The 22,470-nt window shown below is 49.4% G+C and overlaps 1 protein-coding gene across 25 annotated transcripts in view; it reads left to right on the forward strand.

Annotated features, from left to right (window-relative positions):
• Window positions 1-10,288: 10,288 nt before the first annotated feature.
• The window catches only part of CAMK2G (calcium/calmodulin dependent protein kinase II gamma), a 361,588-nt gene continuing 349,406 nt past the window's right edge, over window positions 10,289-22,470 (forward strand). For 6 of the 25 annotated variants that reach the window (XM_077454506.1, XM_077454512.1, XM_077454507.1 and 3 more), the window contains exon 1: window positions 10,291-10,647. In XM_077454506.1, the coding sequence (XP_077310632.1) occupies window positions 10,583-10,647 (65 nt within the window). In that variant the 5' untranslated portion in view covers window positions 10,291-10,582. Of the gene's footprint in view, window positions 10,648-22,470 lie in introns of all 25 variants that reach the window. The other 19 variants (XM_077454514.1, XM_077454516.1, XM_077454519.1 and 16 more) reach the window with 6 other exon arrangements.

Here is a 22,470-nt window from a genome sequence, read left to right on the forward strand (position 1 = left end):
GCAGTAGTGCACGGCAACCCTATGTATTGTGGACCGATAGCGGTCCTTACAGAACAGCAGACTGTACTGCACTCAGGCCTATGTACCGTAGCACCCTATACCAAGTTACCAGTCCTTATAAAAACTTTTGTGGACCAAGCAGGTTGTGTGTTAGTGTTTAGCAGACTGTGCGTCAGTCCCTATACCGCTGAAGGACTGCTGCAGTATAGGGCAGCGGTCAGCAGTAGTGCACGGCAACCCTATGTATTGTGGACCGATAGCGGTCCTTACAGAACAGCAGACTGTAACGCACTCAGGCCTATGTACCGTAGCACCCTATACCAAGTTACCAGTCCTTATAAGAACTTTTGTGGACCAAGCAGGTTGTGTGTTAGTGATTAGCAGACTGTACGTCAGTCCCTATACCAATGAAGGACTGCTGCAGTATAGGGCAGCGGTCAGCAGTAGTGCACGGCAACCCTATGTATTGTGGACCGATAGCGGTCCTTACAGAACAGCAGACTGTACTGCACTCAGGCCTATGTACCGTAGCACCCTATACCAAGTTACCAGTCCTTATAAGAACTTTTGTGGACCAAGCAGGTTGTGTGTTAGTGATTAGCAGACTGTACGTCAGTCCCTATACCAATGAAGGACTGCTGCAGTATAGGGCAGCGGTCAGCAGTAGTGCACGGCAACCCTATGTATTGTGGACCGATAGCGGTCCTTACAGAACAGCAGACTGTACTGCACTCAGGCCTATGTACCGTAGCACCCTATACCAAGTTACCAGTCCTTATAAGAACTTTTGTGGACCAAGCAGGTTGTGTATTAGTGTTTAGCAGACTGTGCGTCAGTCCCTATACCGCTGAAGGACTGCTGCAGTATAGGGCAGCGGTCAGCAGTAGTGCACGGCAACCCTATGTATTGTGGACCGATAGCGGTCCTTACAGAACAGCAGACTGTACCGCACCCAAGCCTATGTACCGTAGCACCCTAGACAGACCAAGTTACCAGTCCTGATAAAGAGCTTTGTGGAACAAGTGAGTTGTGAATGATTAGCAGACTGCAGCAGAAGGGCAGCAGTCAAGTATAATATTCTTTCTATATTTGGAAGAAAGAATATTATACGTGTACAAGCCTATTACCGTACCACTGATACCAGTCCTGAAAAGAACCTTTGTGGAACTAATAGTAACAGCAAGTCTTTAAAATTATCCTCACTGCCTGACACACTGCTTCCTGCCTGTCCCTATACAAATTGGCAAAAAAGAGTAGGCTGGAACGATTAGCTGGAACAGCTCTTTTGTGGACCTGATAGTAACAGCTAATGATGATGATGATGATGATGATGAAGAAAGACTAATCTGGCTGAGCTGTCCCTAAAATAGCAGCATACAGCGCTCTGTCCCTTTATCTAAACTGACAAAAGAAACTCAGGCTGCTGACCTAACACCTATACCAGTCCTGAAAAGAACTTTTGTGTACCAAATAGCTAGCGTTTTCTCTGTCCCTACTCCACACAGGATCCTTTCCCTACAGTGACAGAAGAAAGAATGTAAAATGGCCACCGGATCGGGTGTATTTATAGGTTAGGGGGAATGTCCAAGTGTCCATGAGCTGTCATGTCTCAATTGGTTGTCCTGTAACACATGATAAACGTGTCACGAAAGGTTAAAGTTCTTGTATACATTAAACACGTAAGTCCGCCGGGGCGAACGACGGAAAAAGGCGTTCGAACCCGCGGACGGCGAAAGTCGGAAATTCGCCGCGAAACGACCGCCGGGCGAACCGTTCGGCCATCACTAGTGAGGATAATTTTAAAGACTTGCTGTTACTATTAGTTCCACAAAGGTTCTTTTCAGGACTGGTATCAGTGGTACGGTAATAGGCTTGTACACGCATAATATTCTTTCTTCCAAATATAGAAAGAATATTATACTTGACTGCTGCCCTTCTGCTGCAGTCTGCTAATCATTCACAACTCACTTGTTCCACAAAAGTTCTTATAAGGACTGGTAACTTGGTCTGTCTAGGGTGCTACGGTACATAGGCTTGGGTGCGGTACAGTCTGCTGTTCTGTAAGGACCGCTATCGGTCCACAATAGATAGGGTTGCCGTGCACTACTGCTGACCGCTGCCCTATACTGCAGCAGTCCTTCAGCGGTATAGGGACTGACGCACAGTCTGCTAAACACTAATACACAACCTGCTTGGTCCACAAAAGTTCTTATAAGGACTGGTAACTTGGTATAGGGTGCTACGGTACATAGGCCTGAGTGCGTTACAGTCTGCTGTTCTGTAAGGACCGCTATCGGTCCACAATACATAGGGTTGACGTGCACTACTGCTGACCGCTGCCCTATACTGCAGCAGTCCTTCAGCGGTATAGGGACTGACGCACAGTCTGCTAAACACTAACACACAACCTGCTTGGTCCACAAAAGTTCTTATAAGGACTGGTAACTTGGTATAGGGTGCTACGGTACATAGGCCTGAGTGCGTTACAGTCTGCTGTTCTGTAAGGACCGCTATCGGTCCACAATACATAGGGTTGCCGTGCACTACTGCTGACCGCTGCCCTATACTGCAGCAGTCCTTCATTGGTATAGGGACTGACGTACAGTCTGCTAATCACTAACACACAACCTGCTTGGTCCACAAAAGTTCTTATAAGGACTGGTAACTTGGTATAGGGTGCTACGGTACATAGGCCTGAGTGCGTTACAGTCTGCTGTTCTGTAAGGACCGCTATCGGTCCACAATACATAGGGTTGCCGTGCACTACTGCTGACCGCTGCCCTATACTGCAGCAGTCCTTCAGCGGTATAGGGACTGACGCACAGTCTGCTAAACACTAACACACAACCTGCTTGGTCCACAAAAGTTCTTATAAGGACTGGTAACTTGGTATAGGGTGCTACGGTACATAGGCCTGAGTGCAGTACAGTCTGCTGTTCTGTAAGGACCGCTATCGGTCCACAATACATAGGGTTGCCGTGCACTACTGCTGACCGCTGCCCTATACTGCAGCAGTCCTTCATTGGTATAGGGACTGACGTACAGTCTGCTAATCACTAACACACAACCTGCTTGGTCCACAAAAGTTCTTATAAGGACTGGTAACTTGGTATAGGGTGCTACGGTACATAGGCCTGAGTGCGTTACAGTCTGCTGTTCTGTAAGGACCGCTATCGGTCCACAATACATAGGGTTGCCGTGCACTACTGCTGACCGCTGCCCTATACTGCAGCAGTCCTTCATTGGTATAGGGACTGACGTACAGTCTGCTAATCACTAACACACAACCTGCTTGGTCCACAAAAGTTCTTATAAGGACTGGTAACTTGGTATAGGGTGCTACGGTACATAGGCCTGAGTGCAGTACAGTCTGCTGTTCTGTAAGGACCGCTATCGGTCCACAATACATAGGGTTGCCGTGCACTACTGCTGACCGCTGCCCTATACTGCAGCAGTCCTTCATTGGTATAGGGACTGACGTACAGTCTGCTAATCACTAACACACAACCTGCTTGGTCCACAAAAGTTTTTATAAGGACTGGTAACTTGGTATAGGGTGCTACGGTACATAGGCCTGAGTGCAGTACAGTCTGCTGTTCTGTAAGGACCGCTATCGGTCCACAATACATAGGGTTGACGTGCACTACTGCTGACCGCTGCCCTATACTGCAGCAGTCCTTCATTGGTATAGGGACTGACGTACAGTCTGCTAATCACTAACACACAACCTGCTTGGTCCACAAAAGTTCTTATAAGGACTGGTAACTTGGTATAGGGTGCTACGGTACATAGGCCTGAGTGCAGTACAGTCTGCTGTTCTGTAAGGACCGCTATCGGTCCACAATACATAGGGTTGCCGTGCACTACTGCTGACCGCTGCCCTATACTGCAGCAGTCCTTCATTGGTATAGGGACTGACGTACAGTCTGCTAATCACTAACACACAACCTGCTTGGTCCACAAAAGTTTTTATAAGGACTGGTAACTTGGTATAGGGTGCTACGGTACATAGGCCTGAGTGCAGTACAGTCTGCTGTTCTGTAAGGACCGCTATCGGTCCACAATACATAGGGTTGACGTGCACTACTGCTGACCGCTGCCCTATACTGCAGCAGTCCTTCAGCGGTATAGGGACTAAGAGTTTTGTCACAGGGTGATTTAAAAAATGACAGGCAGAGGAAGAGGCAGGCCCTTCCGCAGGGGTGGTAGGGGTAGGGCAGGAGCAACAGCCTTGAGCCAAAGTGGGAAGTTGCAGAAGGTGCGTTCAATTACTTTAAAGGACGCACCAGACTTGGTTGAGTGGCTCACTCAGCCTTATTCTTCTGCACCCTCCTCATCCTCTCGATCTGCACCCTCTTCTTCACTCTCTGCTATGTGCACCCCCAAAGACACTACCACCAACAACACCACCACCACCACATACCTTCCGCTTGAGTGCAAATGGGGGCCTTCATGCTCCAGTGTTTTAATAGGGACCCCCGTATAAAAAGCATGAGGGTCAAGGACCAGTACTGGGTGGCAACGTACTTAGATCCCCGGTACAAACACAAAATGGCGGAAATGTTACCGCCGTCGCAGAGGGCTGTCAGAATGCAGCACTTCCAGGCCTTGCTTCGAGAAATGCTGCATTCTGCTTTTGCGTGCGCTGGCAGAGGAGCAATTCCCACTCCCAGAGAAGGATTTGCGGGTACCAATCCAACAGCGCCTGCAAGAAGAGGCCGGTTTGAAGATGTGTTGGTGACTTCGGATATGAGGTCATTCTTTCAGCCGACCCATCGACAGGTGTCATCCGGATCCAGCATCAGGGAACGCCTAGACCGTCAGGTGTCCGACTACATTGGGTTAACGGCCGATGTGGACGCTCTGAGGAGTGATGAACCCCTAGACTACTGGGTGGGCAGGCTTGACCTCTGGCCAGAGCTTGCCCAATTTGCAATCGAACTGTTGGCTTGCCCCTCATCCAGTGTCCTGTCCGAAAGGACGTTCAGCGCAGCAGGGGGGATTGTGACCGATAAGCGTACTCGCCTAGCTCACGACAGTGTTAACTACCTCACATTTCTAAAAATGAATGAGGCATGGATCTCGGAGGAATTCAACACATGTGATCAGTAGACCATGTATATGTCTATAAACAATTTTTGGAATCAAGCACACAGACCTTCTTAATTCATTTGGCTCACTTCCCTGACCCAAAAAAGCACACCGTACTATATGCCCCTACCCTCCTCTTTGAAGAGGTTGAGCGGTGTCATATTTCTACTGGGGCTGCTTATTATGAGGGGTTCCCACCATCCCTGTGCTGTGCTGACTTCCTCCTGGGTGTTCTTATTATGAGGGGCTCCCACCATCCCTGTGCTGTGCTGACTTCCTCCTGGGGGTTCTTATTATGAGGGGCTCCCACCATCCCTGTGCTGTGCTGACTTCCTCCTGGGGGTTCTTATTATGAGGGGATCACACCATCCCTGTGCTGTGCTGACTTCCTCCTGGGGCTGCTTACGGTGCTGCTGTCAGCGCTGTATGTCACGGAGCTGCTGTCAGCGCTGTATGTCACGGAGCTGCTGTCAGCGCTGTATGTCACGGAGCTGCTGTCAGCGCTGTATGTCACGGAGCTGCTGTCAGCGCTGTATGTCACGGAGCTGCTGTCAGCGCTGTATGTCACGGAGCTGCTGTCAGCGCTGTATGTCACGGTGCTGCTGTCAGCGCTGTATGTCACGGAGCTGCTGTCAGCGCTGTATGTCACGGAGCTGCTGTCAGTGCTGTATGTCACGGAGCTGCTGTCAGCGCTGTATGTCACGGAGCTGCTGTCAGCGCTGTATGTCACGGAGCTGCTGTCAGCGCTGTATGTCACGGTGCTGCTGTCAGCGCTGTATGTCACGGAGCTGCTGTCAGCGCTGTATGTCACGGAGCTGCTGTCAGTGCTGTATGTCACGGAGCTGCTGTCAGCGCTGTATGTCACGGAGCTGCTGTCAGCGCTGTATGTCACGGAGCTGCTGTCAGCGCTGTATGTCACGGTGCTGCTGTCAGCGCTGTATGTCACGGAGCTGCTGTCAGCGCTGTATGTCACGGAGCTGCTGTCAGCGCTGTATGTCACGGAGCTGCTGTCAGCGCTGTATGTCACGGAGCTGCTGTCAGCGCTGTATGTCACGGTGCTGATGTCAGTGCTCTGTATTACGGTGCTGCTGTCAGTGCTCTGTATCTCCTGCACCCTCTTGTTTGCCTACCCTGGTCCCTGACCTTCCCTCTCCTCCATTGCCTTCATTAGCTCCATAGTCCTGAATTGTCAGAACAATTTCCCAAATAAAAAAAAAATGCTTGTAGTTATCGATCCCAAATTCACCTCATACATGTATTATGCTATTGTCCAGGTGGTGGGACTACGTGCTACCCCCTAATAATTACCCCGTGGCCGCAAATTCGACCTAAAGGTTTGCGAAATTCGCCTCCCATTGAAGTCAATGGAGCCCGCGGCGAACGGTCGTTTTCGCGAACGTTTGTGCCCGTTCGCGTTTCGCGTTCGCGAAACGTCCCGTCGGAAGTTCGTCCATCACTATAGTTGAGGTATACCTATGATGACAATTACAGGCCTCTCTCTCCACTGTATATATATAATGTTATTTGAAAAGTCGTTTAGCCATGTTGAAGTCATATTTGTCTTTTGTACGTCTTCCATTTTATGTAGAATTGTCTGTGTTTACATGTGCTGATAAGTCAGCATGCCAACAATTAAGCTAGAAGGCCATTCTGGCCACAGGAGTGTACAGCAAGTACTATGTAAATATGTCTTATCAATCATTTGTCTTTCACAATGAAAAGTCATTTTGTAATGAAAAAAGCTGCTCAGCTATTATTTTCTCCACAATGGAGTTTTTGCCTATTTGGCCAGGACTACCTCCACCTAAGCGTGTGTGGAGGTTCCAAGTTAAAGGTGATAGCAGGTATGGTTAGTGATCAAAATATTGATCAAGAGAAAGGAGACTGTAATGGAAATTTGTAAGTTCTGTATATAATTGTATCCTATTTTATATGTATTGCACAATGCCCTCACTGTGCACACGGCACTAATAATGTTTTCAGTACATGTTTTGCATTCTTTCGAGTCCTGATTAGAATTAGCCTGCCTATGTAACGCCCCTTGTTACCATAAATGTACAACTGTAATATTAATGTGATACCTATGTAATCATGTGTATAAAAACCTTCAATTGCGTCATAATAAAGGAGAACAGTTATTTGGAAAGATGCTGAGCGTATCTTTTGTGTATGTTGCCTACTGCAGTAGTTATTATTAATTTGGAAACACTAATCAATATGAGGATAGTAGTTGCCTATCTATAAAATTTCCAGGTCAACGCCAAAACAGTAATAGAGGGGAAATCTTCCAATAGGGACACTAGTTCTGGTGACTCTGGTGATTTGTTCCCTTTGGAGGGATTTCTTCTCACTTCCTGTTTCGGCTATGGGACAGGAAGTGAAGGGGAATCTTCCCTATGGGCCACAGATGGCAGAAAAAATGCAGACAGTAACCCTCCCTTACTCTTTCCAAAATGAAAAAAGTTTTGCCCTTAGTGACACTTTAAGGTTTATCTAAAGCATCAATTCTCAATCACCGGGCCCACATCCTACCTCCTTCCAGGACTTCATCCAGCAGCAGGTCCTCTATCCTTACATAGTGCCCCCCCCCCAATCTGCTACAAAGCCTTCAGCCCCCCATGGTGCCCCTAACCTCTAGCTATGTACCACTGTGCTTCCCAACCTCCCACAGTGCCTCCTAGCCTCTGCAGTGCCCTTCATTCTTCCACAGTGCCCCTGCAAAGCCCCATCTCGTGGAGAGCCCCTTTCAGAAATCAAATACCCTCCAGAGGCCCATCTCCCCACAGTGACACGCTGTGTAAGGGAGCGCTTGACAATGACTGGGAATTTTGGGAGCTGTGATGTCACCCATAGGTTCCCCTGGCTGCCCTAGTGGATGTCAGTGTTCCCTCCTCTCCCCAGCAGCTGCTGCCGACTGACACAGGGGAGCCGATGCTGTGGGATGATGTGACTGATCCAGAGTGGATTAAAAAAGGTAAGTACACAGATATTTTTTTCTTTTTTTGCACAAGGTAGGCAGGAAGGGTAGGAGGAAAGGGGAGGGAAAATTTTTAAGATTAGTTTGTGCTAGGCTTTACTATTACTTTAAAGATAATCTCCAGGCACACAGCTAAATACACAAATTTAATACATAGGAGGGAGCTTTCTTTACCTGACCCATGATTTCTAGTTCTGCCCATCTGGTCCTGAGAGTAACATTACTCTGCGTCAGCTCCTAGCACTGACTGGCAGGGCAGGACACCTGATTTTCCCCATTCACACTAGAATACAGTGCAGGAGAGCTGTGTTCCAGCATGGCTTCCTGTGTGCGCTCCAGGCCGTGTACCCACATGGGGGTGTCCGTGTAGTGTTGGTGAACTCACACAGTGTGCGCTCTAGGCCGTATACCCACATGGGGGGTGTCTGTGCAGTGTTGGTGAACTCACACAGTGTGCGCTTCAGGCAGTGTACCCACATGGGGGTGTCCGTGCAGTGTTGGTGAACTCACACAGTGTGCGCTCCAGGCCGTGTACTCACATGGGGATGTCCATGCAATACCCGTCAACTCACACAGTGTGCACTCCAGGCCGTGTACCCACATGGGGGTGTCCGTGCAGTGTTGATGAACTCACACAGTGTGCACTCCAGGCCGTGTACCCACATGGGGGTGTCCGTGCAGTGTTGATGAACTCACACAGTGTGCACTCCAGGCCGTGTACCCACATGGGGGTGTCCGTGCAGTGTTGGCGAACTCACACAGTGTGCGCTCCAGGCCGTGTACCCGCATGGGGGTGTCCGTGCAGTGTTGGTGAACTCACACAGTGTGCGCTCCAGGCCGTGTACCCACATGGGGGTGACCACGCAGTGATGGTGAACTCACACAGTGTGCGCTCCAGACCGTGTACCCACATGGGGGTGTCCACGCAGTGATGGTGAACTCACACAGTGTGCGCTCCAGACCGTGTACCCACATGGGGGTGTCCATGCAGTGTTGTGAACTCAAACAGTGTGCGCTCCAGGACGTGTACCCACATGGGGGTGTCCATGCAGTTTTGGTGAACTCACACAGTGTGCGCTCCAGGCCGTGTACTCACATGGGGGTGTCCGTGCAGTGTTGGCGAACTCACACAGTGTGTACTCCAGGCCGTGTACCCACATGGGGGTGTCCATGCAGTGTTGGGGAACTCACACAGTGTGCGCTCCAGGCCGTGTACTCACATGGGGATGTCCGTACAGGGTTGGTGAACTCACACAGTGTGCGCTCCAGGCCGTGTACCCACATGGGGATGTCCGTACAGTGTTGGTGAACTCACACAGTGTGCGCTGCAGGCCGTGTAAGCATATGGGGATGTCTGTGCAGTGTTGGTGAACTCACACACTGTGCGCCCCAGGCCATATATCTGCATGGGTGTGTTTGTGCAGTGTTGGTGAACTCACAGAGTGTGCGCCCCAGGCCGTATATCTGCATGGGGGTGTCCATGCAGTGTTGGTGAACTCACACAGTGTGTGCTCCAGGCCGTTTACTTGCATGGGGGTGTCCGTGCAGTGTTGGTGAACTCACACAGTGTGCGCTCTAGGACGTGTACCCACATGGGCGTTTCCATGCAATGTTGGTGAACTCACACAGTGTGTGCTCCAGGCCGTGTACCCACATGGGGGTGTCCACGCAGTGATGGTGAACTCACACAGTGTGCGCTCTAGGATGTGTACCCACATGGGCGTGTCCATGCAATGTTGGTGAACTCACACAGTATGCGCTCCAGGACGTGTACCCACATGGGGATGTCCGTGCAGTGTTGGTGAACTCACAAAATGTGCGCCCCAGGCCGTATACCTGCATGGGGGTGTTTACTTGTATACAGGAAGGACTGAGCAATGTACGATAAGCAGCGTCCAGACTGTCACTGATTAGAACGCAGACTTGTCTCTAATTGGTCACTGTGTACAGCGCTCCTCAGCTATGTGAATGAGCCCCACACTAGCAGTGTATATTATGTGTGTCCGGAGTTCAGAAATAGAGTGAGGTTTCTCAGACATTTGATGACTCTGTGTCTCCTTCTACGTGTCCCCATACACAAAGTGTCCCCTTTGTTTCCTCACACGGCCGTATTGTGTTTATTGTACACACTGGGGACACTGACAACCCGGCCAGCCTTCCCTCCCCCTCCTCACTCTCCCCCCTGGGCTGGGCGTCCGCAGGAAGGGGGGCGTGTCCCGGGGAAGTCTCGCGGTGCTGGCCTCTCAGCAGTGACAGTGCACGGCTAGAGCCGAGGGACAGCAGTCATCTGGGCAGGGTGATCGGGGGAAGCGGAGGACACACGGAGGATCGGAAGGCCCGGAGCTACCAGAGGAGGAGAAGGTGTGAGCGGGAGGGAGGGGAAGCAGGAGCCGCCCCGGAGGAGGGGGAGACGCAGAGGAAGAAGAAGCAGCAGAACAGAGCTCGTCCCGGCTCTTCCCTCCTCTCTGACAGCCCGCCCGCCTGATGTGACATCGTCTCTTCCAATACAACACCATGGCCACCACCGCGACCTGCACCCGCTTCACCGACGAGTACCAGCTCTATGAGGAGCTCGGCAAGTAAGGAGCCCCGGGGAGAGGGGACCATGGGAGCACACTGTACTGTACACTGGACTCTGACTGCACACTGTGATGGGAGCAGGCTGGGCACTGCACATTACACAGGAGGCAGAATAGACTCAGGCAGGAGTACTCCTCACCATACTGTGGGACTGGGGTACAGCGTACTATACGGTGGGATCGGACTGGGGTGCAGCGTACTATACGGTGGGATCGGACTGGGGTACAGCGTACTATACGGTGGGATCGGACTGGGGTGCAGCGTACTATACGGTGGGATCGGACTGGGGTGCAGCGCACTATACGGTGGGATCGGACTGGGGTGCAGCGTACTATACGGTGGGATCGGACTGGGGTGCAGCGAACTATACGGTGGGATCGGACCGGGGTGCAGCGAACTATACGGTGGGATCGGACTGGGGTGCAGCGTACTATACGGTGGGATCGGACTGGGGTGCAGCGCACTATACGGTGGGATCGGACTGGGGTGCAGCGCACTATACGGTGGGATCGGACTGGGGTGCAGCGCACTATACGGTGGGATCGGACTGGGGTGCAGCGCACTATACGGTGGGATCGGACTGGGGTGCAGCGCACTATACGGTGGGATCGGACTGGGGTGCAGCGCACTATACGGTGGGATCGGACTGGGGTGCAGCGCACTATACGGTGGGATCGGACTGGGGTGCAGCGCACTATACGGTGGGATCGGACTGGGGTGCAGCGCACTATACGGTGGGATCGGACTGGGGTGCAGTGCACTATACGGTGGGATCGGACTGGGGTGCAGCGCACTATACGGTGGGATCGGACTGGGGTGCAGCGCACTATACGGTGGGATCGGACTGGGGTGCAGCGCACTATACGGTGGGATCGGACTGGGGTGCAGCGCACTATACGGTGGGATCGGACTGGGGTGCAGCGCACTATACGGTGGGATCGGACTGGGGTGCAGCGCACTATACGGTGGGATCGGACTGGGGTGCAGCGCACGATGCGGTGGGATCGGACTGGGGTGCAGCGCACGATGCGGTGGGATCGGACTGGGGTGCAGCGCACGATGCGGTGGGATCGGACTGGGGTGCAGCGCACGATGCGGTGGGATCGGACTGGGGTGCAGCGCACGATGCGGTGGGATCGGACTGGGGTGCAGCGCACGATGCGGTGGGATCGGACTGGGGTGCAGCGCACGATGCGGTGGGATCGGACTGGGGTGCAGCGCACGATGCGGTGGGATCGGACTGGGGTGCAGCGCACGATGCGGTGGGATCGGACTGGGGTGCAGCGCACGATGCGGTGGGATCGGACTGGGGTGCAGCGCACGATGCGGTGGGATCGGACTGGGGTGCAGCGCACGATGCGGTGGGATCGGACTGGGGTGCAGCGCACGATGCGGTGGGACCGGACTGGGGTGCAGCGCACGATGCGGTGGGACCGGACTGGGGTGCAGCGCACGATGCGGTGGGACCGGACTGGGGTGCAGCGCACGATGCGGTGGGACCGGACTGGGGTGCAGCGCACGATGCGGTGGGACCGGACTGGGGTGCAGCGCACGATGCGGTGGGACCGGACTGGGGTGCAGCGCACGATGCGGTGGGACCGGACTGGGGTGCAGCGCACGGTGCGGTGGGACCGGACTGGGGTGCAGCGCACGGTGCGGTGGGACCGGACTGGGGTGCAGCGCACGGTGCGGTGGGACCGGACTGGGGTGCAGCGCACGGTGCGGTGGGACCGGACTGGGGTGCAGCGCACGGTGCGGTGGGACCGGACTGGGGTGCAGCGCACGGTGCGGTGGGACCGGACTGGGGTGCAGCGCACGGTGCGGTGGGACCGGACTGGGGTGCAGCGCACGATGCGGTGGGACCGGACTGGGGTGCAGCGCACGATGCGGTGGGACCGGACTGGGGTGCAGCGCACGATGCGGTGGGACCGGACTGGGGTGCAGCGCACGATGCGGTGGGACCGGACTGGGGTGCAGCGCACGATGCGGTGGGACCGGACTGGGGTGCAGCGCACGATGCGGTGGGACCGGACTGGGGTGCAGCGCACGATGCGGTGGGACCGGACTGGGGCATCCAATCTTACTGGTGGGATGGGGGGGGCACAGCTTACCACAGGGGTTGTACAATGGGCCCAGACAGAACACAACATGTTGCACAGGCGATGGAATGGCCCTGGACTGGGTGCAGGGACACGCCAGTGACAGCAGTGACTGGGGGAGAGGGGATCTGATGTGTAGTTGTGGACTCCCAATGCTGGCAGAGACTCTGCAGCCTACACATGGAGAACACTCACCCGTCACCAGGAGAACACTGTCACGGGGGCTTAGAGTGACTGTCCATGATGAGCACACCAGATAAGAGTGAGCACAGTCCTGTGAAGGAGGGGGTAGAGGTAGACGGATCACCTGGGTACAAGGGAACGGCTCAGACAAGCAGCTCATGGAGATCACACACAGCCTGGGGGGATAAGAATGATCATGTCACCCAGGGAGACCCGGGGGGGCGGGGGGCAGGATCAGAAACATCCGGTGGCAGACCCACAGGTTTATTCCAGACCCTAATGGGGGGGGGGGGGGGTGGTCTAGGCTGCTGACATAATGGCCCGGCCCAGAGTAGTTTTGTAGAAGCAAAGATGTGAATGAAATCTTGTAAACGCATGCACGCAGATAGAGCAAGGCCAGACATACAAGGCAGCTCCTACATAGTGACATTGATTAGTGACCTGACAGGCACAGTGACAGCGTCACACACAGATCATCCCGGCACACACAGCAGCCGGTCTCCTCTTTGTAGGGAGGGGGGAGAGGGGTTTAGAGATTTTAAGACTGAGCACCAATCGCAGCTGTACTACCTAGACAATAGGACAAAGACATTTCTTTCATTGGCTGTTCTTATGTAATAGAGACACTTGGCTCCTTATTCAGAGACCTTTCATATGGCATCCCCATTGCTTAGACCAGGATAATAAATATCCCAACGTTTATCCCTGATTTTCCTTTGTGTGATGACAGTGTGCTGGATGTGAGCTGTCATTTGCCCAAATGCTGCTATGGATGTCAACGTCTGCTGTGGTTGAATGGCCGTGTTCCTCCATCGGGACACGGTCAATAATATCCTGCTGAGTTAAAAGATACAAATGTATCAACATCAGGCACAGCATTGGTCTTTGGAATATTGCCTGATCTGTATCAAGTCCATAGATCTGGAAGCTCCTTATCACTTTATAATGGGGAAATCAAGCACTTGTGCTACGTTTTTATACACAGTTTGTGTTTAGTAGGCAGTATAATGAAGCTCCCGTTTAGCTTGCTCAGTAAAGCTCGCCATACATGTTACATTCTAATTGTACAATCTCCTTTAGATCTAATACCTATGTAGTACAAAGGCTTACTTAATGCTGTAAGAATTGATTGCATAGTTTAATTAGGTCCTCCCATATTACAATATTTTTATACATTTAAACGTGTTAGTTCACGTTTTCATGAAAAATGAAAAGATTAACTCAGAATATTCTTGCCACCCTCTCTGAACCCTGCTGCTCATAGGGGCCGTGATACCCAGTGCTGCCAGTCACAGTGTAGTGGTCTGGAGTCAGAATCTGTCATAATGCACACAGTGGTAATCGCTCATTTGTCAGCATGACCATGTGACTGTTCTGACTAATGACAAGTGGTTCTGGGACATATCACTAGAAGAATCCACAGATGTGCTTTTCATTTATGGCTGTGCCGACCAATGAGCGCGTGGGCTTTGTGAGCATTATGATGGATACTCATTGCTGGGGTTTGGACTGCTATACTCCAGTGCAGTATGGGGCATCACTTATAGCCACTGTGTGCAGTGGGGTCTGGAGAGTGGTCAGGATATTTGGCATTAGTTTGCCTCTTTATCTTTCATGAAAAGGTAAACTTGTTCTTTTAATATGGTTTCAAAGGTTTTTTACCTTTTATGCATGAAGGAAGAAAACCTTGTGTGTGTAGCAGTCACCCCCAAAAACTTATCGGAGCTCCATATGTGCACAAGAGCCTTGGCTCTCCAGGGTTTTGGCCTTTCCGTCATTGGCTGAGACAGCGGCAGCAGCCATTGGCTCTTGCTGCTAATCACAACCAGTGAGCCAATGAGGGTGGGGCGGAGCCGCGCCACTCTCTGTGTGTGAATGGACACACAGAGCAGCAGCTCGGGAGTCTTGCTGTGGCAGGAGGGAGGGGCCTGCCGGGACCTGAGAAAATTGGGGAGGGGGGGGGGGGTTCCACTGCACAGAGCAGATATGTATGACACATTAACCTCTTGGCACCAAGCGCATGGAAATATGTGGCCTCCCTGCGGCCACACATTTGCACACAATAGTTCAAAAAGAGCTGTGCATAGAGAGTTCTCCTGGCACAGTTACCGACTAACTGTAAGCTCCCATTCGTTGCTTGCGATCAGGAGCTTTCCGATCGTGTGATGGCTGTGACAGCCAATCATGACGGGCACCTGAGTGTAAGCCCTGTCCCGCCTCCCACCATTCTTAACCCCTTAAAGGGCCAGTAGTTGCTGGCTCCAACGGTTTAAAATAAAAAAGTATCCCCAAACCTTTAGACCCCTTTCACACTGGAGGGGTTTTTCAGGTGCTTTAGTGTTAAAAATAGCGACTGTAAAGCGCCTGAAAAATGGCTCATTTGCAATCCCAGTGTGAAAGCCTGAGTGCTTTCTCACTGTGGTGCTGCGCTGGCAGGACATAGAAAAAAGTCCTGCAAGCAGCTTCTTTGAGCCGCTTTAGGAGTGGCATATATACCGCTTCTAAAGTGCCCCTGCCTTGTGAAATCGATGTGCAGCAATGCTTTTAACACTTTATTCAGCTGCTAGTGGGGGTTAAAAGCACCTCGCTAGCGGCCGAGAAGTGTCTCTAAAATGACATCAAAGCGCCACTAAAACTAGCTGCGCTTTATCGCCGACACCCGTGCTCTTTCAGTGTGAAAGGGCTCTTAAATGTAACTTTAATGTTGAAATCACTCGAGTGTTCAGGTGATTTTTTTTGAGGCTTTATGTGGGTTCTTGCACATTTTAAGGAGTGAAGTGCCGCACAGGAGCAGAGCATTTTGTTAACCTAGACTTTTATTATGGAAGGACCTGAAACACATGCTTCAAAGGTATTTCATGTGCCTTTTAGGGCTTCAGGCATTCAGACATCTTGATGCTCAAATTGGAACAGGGGCATATTTAAAGGCCAAGTTAACCTTTTGGAGCATGTTATACAATACACCCATATTTGGGGTGTAACATTCCAAACCTGCCCCCTGCAAACCCGATTTTCCCCTAGTGACAGCATGTGCTGTCACATTTTGAAAACTGCTTGGCTGTGTGGGGCTCCGCTCACACAGCTGCATCATTCATTCACAGGAATCTGTAAATGAGAAAACTACAAGTCCCATCCTTCACCGTGGCAGACAGCTTGCCATTCACAATGTCTACAGCTCAGAATAACTGTAAAAGAGTACAGGCAGCAGAGCTGCAACCAGTGTGTACTTGTGTTTGGCATTGCACCCATGATCCACTGATGATGGGTGCAGTGCTCAGTAGGTTCCTGTGAAAAAAAAAAAAAGTGCAAAAAATGTGCATTTGTAATTGTTTTAAAAAAACTGACCCTAGTCTTTAAAGCGGTAGGTTTTAAGTCATGATGTGCTAGTATGCACAGCACATTATGATAGACTTACCTGCACACGGAGTCCTCTAGCGCAGAGCTGTCACAGCTCCCCAGTGCTTTAATCTTCCTTTCGGGTCCGTGGGCTCTGGCTGTATGAATGGCCGGGGCCGTGATGATGTTGCAGGTATGCTGTCCCTTCAGAGCACATGCTTCGGTGATGTCACTGGCTGCATCCTGTGTGAATATCTTTTAAACAGTGCAAGTTTAGGAGATATTCACTGTACCTACAGGTAAGTTAAAAAGTGAACTCAAAGTGAAGTTCCACCCAAAAGTGGAAGCTCTGCTTGTCTGACTCCGGTGCAACATTTGGCACCTCTTCCTGTTTTTGACAGTGATCGCGGCGCGATCACTTGGAAGCTTGGTTCCCTTCCTCCCCCCCCTCCACCGGGCCATTCAGAAAGTGCAGCGCACTTCAGGGAACTGGGTGTGAAGCTGCAAGGTGGCAGCACCCGAGAGGCGATAGAAACATTGGCTGGGCTGCCGATATCAATGGATTCCAGGACATGTAAGTGTCCTAATATTAAAAGTCAACAGCTAGCTGCTGACTTTAAATTTTTTACTGGGGACATGGAACTCGTCTTTAACTTCCACTTTTAAGCAAAGTTCCACCCTAAAGAGGAACTAATGCTCATTTGTCTCCTCTTCCCCTCCGGTGCCACAATTGGCACCTTTTGGGGGGGACAGTATACCTGTCTTTGACAGGTATCCTGTTCCCGCTTGCTGGAGCCACAGCCACAGATATTGACGACACGGCGAGGCTCCGTTTTCCCCCTGTCGCCAGGCCAGTAGGAGAGAAGAATGGAGACTCGTGCATGTGCAGTAGGGTACCCGTCACGAAGACGTAAGGCTAGACTGCCGGGTTCCCTCACCCACAATGGTGGCAGCTGCACCCGGCAGCTGTTGGAAACATCAGCTGCGGTGCTGACATCGCTGGACTCCAGGACAGGTAAGTGTCCTATTATTAAAAGCCAGCAGCTGCACTGTGTAGCTGCTGGCTTTTAATTTTTGCAGTGGTGGGTGGACCTCCACTTTAAGAAGGAGCTTAAATGAGACCCCTCTGTCCTATGCAGCCTCATAGCAGCTGTCGCTTTTGAAATTTGCATGGTTGTGTGGGGCTCTGCCACCATGGTAGATGGACCTGTAGTTCCCAGTCAATAAAGACACCCCTAGTCCATCAACTTTCCAGCTCTCCAACTGAAAGCTTTACCTTGCTATAGATATAGAGCTGGAGAAAGTCATCAGGAGCCTGGCATTGCACTTGTAATCCATTGATTACAGTTGCAATGCTTGGCAAGTTCCTATGGAAAATATAATAAATGCGCATTTTTGAAAAATATATATTATAATTAATATAATTTTATTTTGGAAAAAGCAGACTTAGCCTTTAAGGTTTTTTCAATGCTATAAAGGAAAACGCACACTTAGCAGGTTGTAGCTTAACTCAGTATTTATGAATTCTTTTGAGTGTGTCGAAAATATTAGTCTTCAGGATTTTCTAATACATACACATAGCATTTTCTATATTGCTACATGTCATCTGTTTGCTACTTTCTTTGTTACTGTAGAAGGTATGTTTCATTGCTTCTTTACGTCTAGAATTCAGGCTGATTATGTACAAAGAACATCCATCTGAGCCTTTGCTGGGAGACCCTAATCCCTTTGTTATCAGTGGTTGCAGGCCTGGTATGGAGGGAGTTAAAGCATGTGTTGGGTAGAGGTATGAGTGGGTCCTGCTCATTTATATGGCTCCTCTGTTCACTGCATTGCAGAAGTTTTGGCCAAATCTCCCTCTCCCATCCTTTTCCTTTGTTCACCTTCCATAATTATCTGTCTGTCTGCTCCTATGGCCTGGTCCCTGGTAATTTTAATATAGAAAGAATGATTAAAAAAAAAAAAAAAAAACATTTATTCAGATCATTCACAATGACTAAGATTCCAACTTGGCGTACCCACTTTTCCACCTTAATCGCTTCCAAAGAGTAGGACTACATTTTATGCGTTGTCATTTTTCTTCATCATTCGTTGTACCGTTAACCTCCGTCGTCCTGCAGGCTTGTCTCAATCGAACGTGTTGCTTAAAAAGTTAATGAATGTGTGTAATAGAAATGTGTGAAAATTGCATACTTAATTATTTCTACATGGAATCAGTTATGGTAATTATCCCCTGCTCTGTAATTTATAGTGTATTGCCTTTTAATTATAGTAACGTGAGCCATAAATCTTACAGCTTCATGTGTTTTTTTTATAATAGTCAGTAACTGGTGTTAATGTGACAGGTGTATTATACACAGGTAATCCTAGGATGACTGAACATCATGTCGCACTATACCTTTTTATGCTAAAGGTAAAAAGTGTTTCTGGCTTTTCGTAGTACAAGGTCAAAGGCTTGCTGGGGTTTGTAGTTCACAGCAAATTGACAGGTGCATTTTGCATCAACACGTTAAGAGGAATTTGGTAAAGCCTGAATGACACAGTGACCTTTAGGACTACCTGTGCCTAAGGCCTCACGTATTGCAAGTGTTTTTCCCTCTGGCATTTTAAGTGTGATTTAAGGTACAGGCGCACAAGCCAGCCTTGCTGCTGGCAGCCTGTAAAAGTCAATGATACGCGGGTACCTGATGTGGTTGGACATGGTTGGATGGTGCACTGAGTGGTTCTTGTGTTTAGAGCAGTATGTGCCCTGGGACAAATGCTTAGAAAGTCAGGCAAGCACTTGCCCCAGTCTCCGTAATATAACCGACACAGGCAATAAATTCAGGTACTGTAGTTCTATCTACTGACACATGTTGCTTTAGCAGCAATGGTCATACTTCTCCTGTGGGTCACAGGAAAGCACCTCGCTCTGCACTCCTGTGATCCAGATTCAGCCAACAGGCTAAAGTCCGCTGTCGGCTGACATCACAGGGCTGGTCCAGGCTCGGCAGGGATCCCGACAATAATGTCAGAATCTGCCTGACAGGCAGCTTGTTCAGCCACTCCTGCCCCCTCCACAGCCCAGTGCTCCAGTGAGCGCTGGAGGGGTAGAGCACAGATTGGTGACTGACCATCTCTGTTCTGTGTACAGAGTGGACCTAAGAACTGAGCAGCCAGCGTTTTTTTGATCAGTTCTCTGTGTAGAGCCAGAAGCGGGATGCTGCAGCCATCTAGTTTAGTATGTATGTTTTATGTATACCATATGTGGTCATACCATACATGGTATGTTTGTTTTAGTTTTTTACATTCCCACATTTCTCTTTTAAGACCAGCTCTGAGATGGTGTACATTAGTGTGCTACATATGGGTGCTGTGAAGATGTCATGAATGTGAATGCTTCCTTCACAGGGCTCCATCTCTGGCCCATTCAGCTATTGGCCAAGATATTCCTTAGCCAAATGCTAAATGTAAAGAGAGGGGACCAGGTATAGTGGTAATGTCACTACCCAAATGTGGCAATTGGCCATATTTGGGTCATGAGTTGTCACTGAGTGGGCAGAGCCTGATGGGCAACCGGGAACCAGTTCCCTATTAGGTCAGCCTTAGCTTTTGATAGCGCAGTGGACAGATTTGAAAGCCGCTATTGGTATAGTGGCTATGGATCCATCCAACAGCCAGGTGGACTTGATGGAGAATTAGTCTCTCAGTTCCCCATCATACTCTGGTCACTCCTCCTGTAAGACCTACAAAACCCTCCCTACCACCTGTCAGTGTGATGAATGCAGTGGCCGGGAAGAAGTAATGTCCTGAAAGATTCAGGTACCTGTCTCTGAGTGGTCTCATGATTTGTGCACATGCACTACCAATTTGGATGTAGCGGGCCAATGCACTTTTAAAGGGAACCTACGACACCCTTTATAGAGTCCCCCCGACAGGGGTGTAAAATTGTGACTCATCATGTAGTGATTTACTATGATAACTCGTTCTCGAAGCTCTTGCATAACAGAGCATGTAATCATTAGTGTGGTGTGTATATATACATTATGTGTGTGTATATACAGTATATGTTTGCACTCTGTTACAGAAAACAGTAGAGGTCTTCATATATTAGCAAATCTTCCTTTTATTCTTGTCTGTCTTCCTTTTGGCTTTTATTTTTCAGTGTTCCTCAATCAGTGATCGAGTTTGTGTTGAATTCCAACACTTTTCACATGCGTCAGGCTCAGGGCACGCTTAGCAGTCCAGTAGAAGAAGGCATGCTTGCTTCAAGAAGGTAGTTAGCAGACCTCCAGAGAGAAGTTAAGGGAGGTAGCTAGGATTCTCCATGCTTCTGGAACTACCATTTTAGCCAATCCCATCTATATTAGTGAATTCTAGCAGCTTTTGTCCTGTCTGGTTGCTTTGTGTCCTTACTGATTTGGGATATATGGTATGTTAGAGCCAGCCTGGACAGATCTCACCCAGAACTAGGAGCTTTGAAAACCTAGGATGCAGCACTACGCAACCAGCATATTACTATAGGGGGGCAAAGGATACTTTATTAAAGGAGAACCCAAGGAATTGTCTATAATAAAATGATTAGTTTTGGTCCAACTTGTTGCAATCTAGTTCCTCAGAAGGCACCTTCAGAGAGCTGCTGGGGATGCTGCAAATGACTGTAGCAGCTTGTGCTATATACCGTATGTGTTTTGGCACTTACAGGGGTGCTCAAGCGACTTTCCGTGTCTTACACTAAACACAGCACCACTCGCTCCCACACCTCAGCCATTCGGGAAATGCCTTCTGTTTTATTCAGTGAATATAAGGCATTCTTTGATTGGAGAGGAGGAATGGATGATTTGATTTAAATCCACTAGTAAAAAGTCTTGATTTAAAACATTTTTAATAGTAAGGCTGATGTGGCAGCAGCAGGTGAGTGGATGCCCGCTAATGGGCGCTGCCATGATGACTCTGAAATGACAGGTGCTCTTTAAATGTAAGGACTTTTTCTTGCTGGTAGTTAGAATCTTTAATAATTGCAAACAAAATGAAAGTTTCCTATTTAGAAGAATAAGTGCTCATGCACACGGACGTTTTAAAAAGCTGGCTGCAAAGCTAGCTCCGATGCCTGGAAAAATTGTTGTTAAAAACGTGATTTTTACCGCGTTTTGCATTGGCGATTTTGCGCGTTTTTGCGCGTTTTTTAGCGTTAGCGTTAAGTAGCGTTTTTTAAGAAACACATCTCTTGGCTATAGCACTCAGAAAACAAAGAAAATATGTTGCGCGTTTTTACAGCTCTAGCTCCACGCCACGGAACGCACTGGTCCTGGGTTTTTTTTACAGCTTAAAAACGCCTATGCCATTTGCAGCTCAAAAACGCCTAGGTGGGCATGAAGCCATAGACTAACATGGACAGCCGTTTTTAAGCTGCAAAAAAAGCTCAAAAAAGTGGCTGTAAAAACGTCCGTGTGCATGAGGCCTTAGCTGTCGGGTTAGTAAAACAGAGATATCAGAAGGTTAATCACACATAGTTGGAGAGCTACTCACATTCTTTCATTTATTGTAACGATAACATTTTATTACATATTCTTGTATTTGCTTAAACATCAATGTTTAGTAACTGAAGTGCATAAACAAAATATCTTTGAGAAAACAAACAAACTTAAGCTGGCCATATATTATACAGTTTTTAGATTTACCTTACAACTATGTAGTGCAAGGGCCTGTCTGATTGCATACAAATTGAAAGTGTTTAGGTTTGACCTCATTATATGGTTTTGGTAAATCTAAAGGAAAGTCGTACAAGCGAATTGTAAAATGTATGGCCAGGCTTAAACTGAATATATCAGCTGAGTTTACATTAAAAAAAAACTTCAAACACGATCCTTTTGTCACATTACGCGTTCTCATGTTTCGTTCGGGCCATGCGTCTTTGTTGCATTTTGCACGCATACCTGCTTTACCCATAGGTAGAGGAACTTCAATAAAATATTCCCAAACTGGGTCTCTTTTACGGCCTGCTGCCATATTCCTCCTCAAGGGATGAAATAAGCATTTTAAGCTATGTGCAGAAAGATCACATGGTTTATAAGCTGCTTAAAAGGTTTCACTTTCATTTTTACTGCTTGCCCTTCCTCCTCACACTTAGAGCCTGGTAAAAAAATGCATTTCTCTTAAAACAATCATATAGTTTGTAGTTTACATACCTTTGCAAAACAATGGGATAAAGAAATATTTCTGAAC

Source organism: Lithobates pipiens, unplaced genomic scaffold, assembly GCF_037356315.1.
Source record: "Lithobates pipiens isolate NorthernLeopardFrog02 unplaced genomic scaffold, aLitPip1_a1.2 Scaffold_25, whole genome shotgun sequence".
Taxonomy (NCBI): domain Eukaryota; kingdom Metazoa; phylum Chordata; class Amphibia; order Anura; family Ranidae; genus Lithobates; species Lithobates pipiens.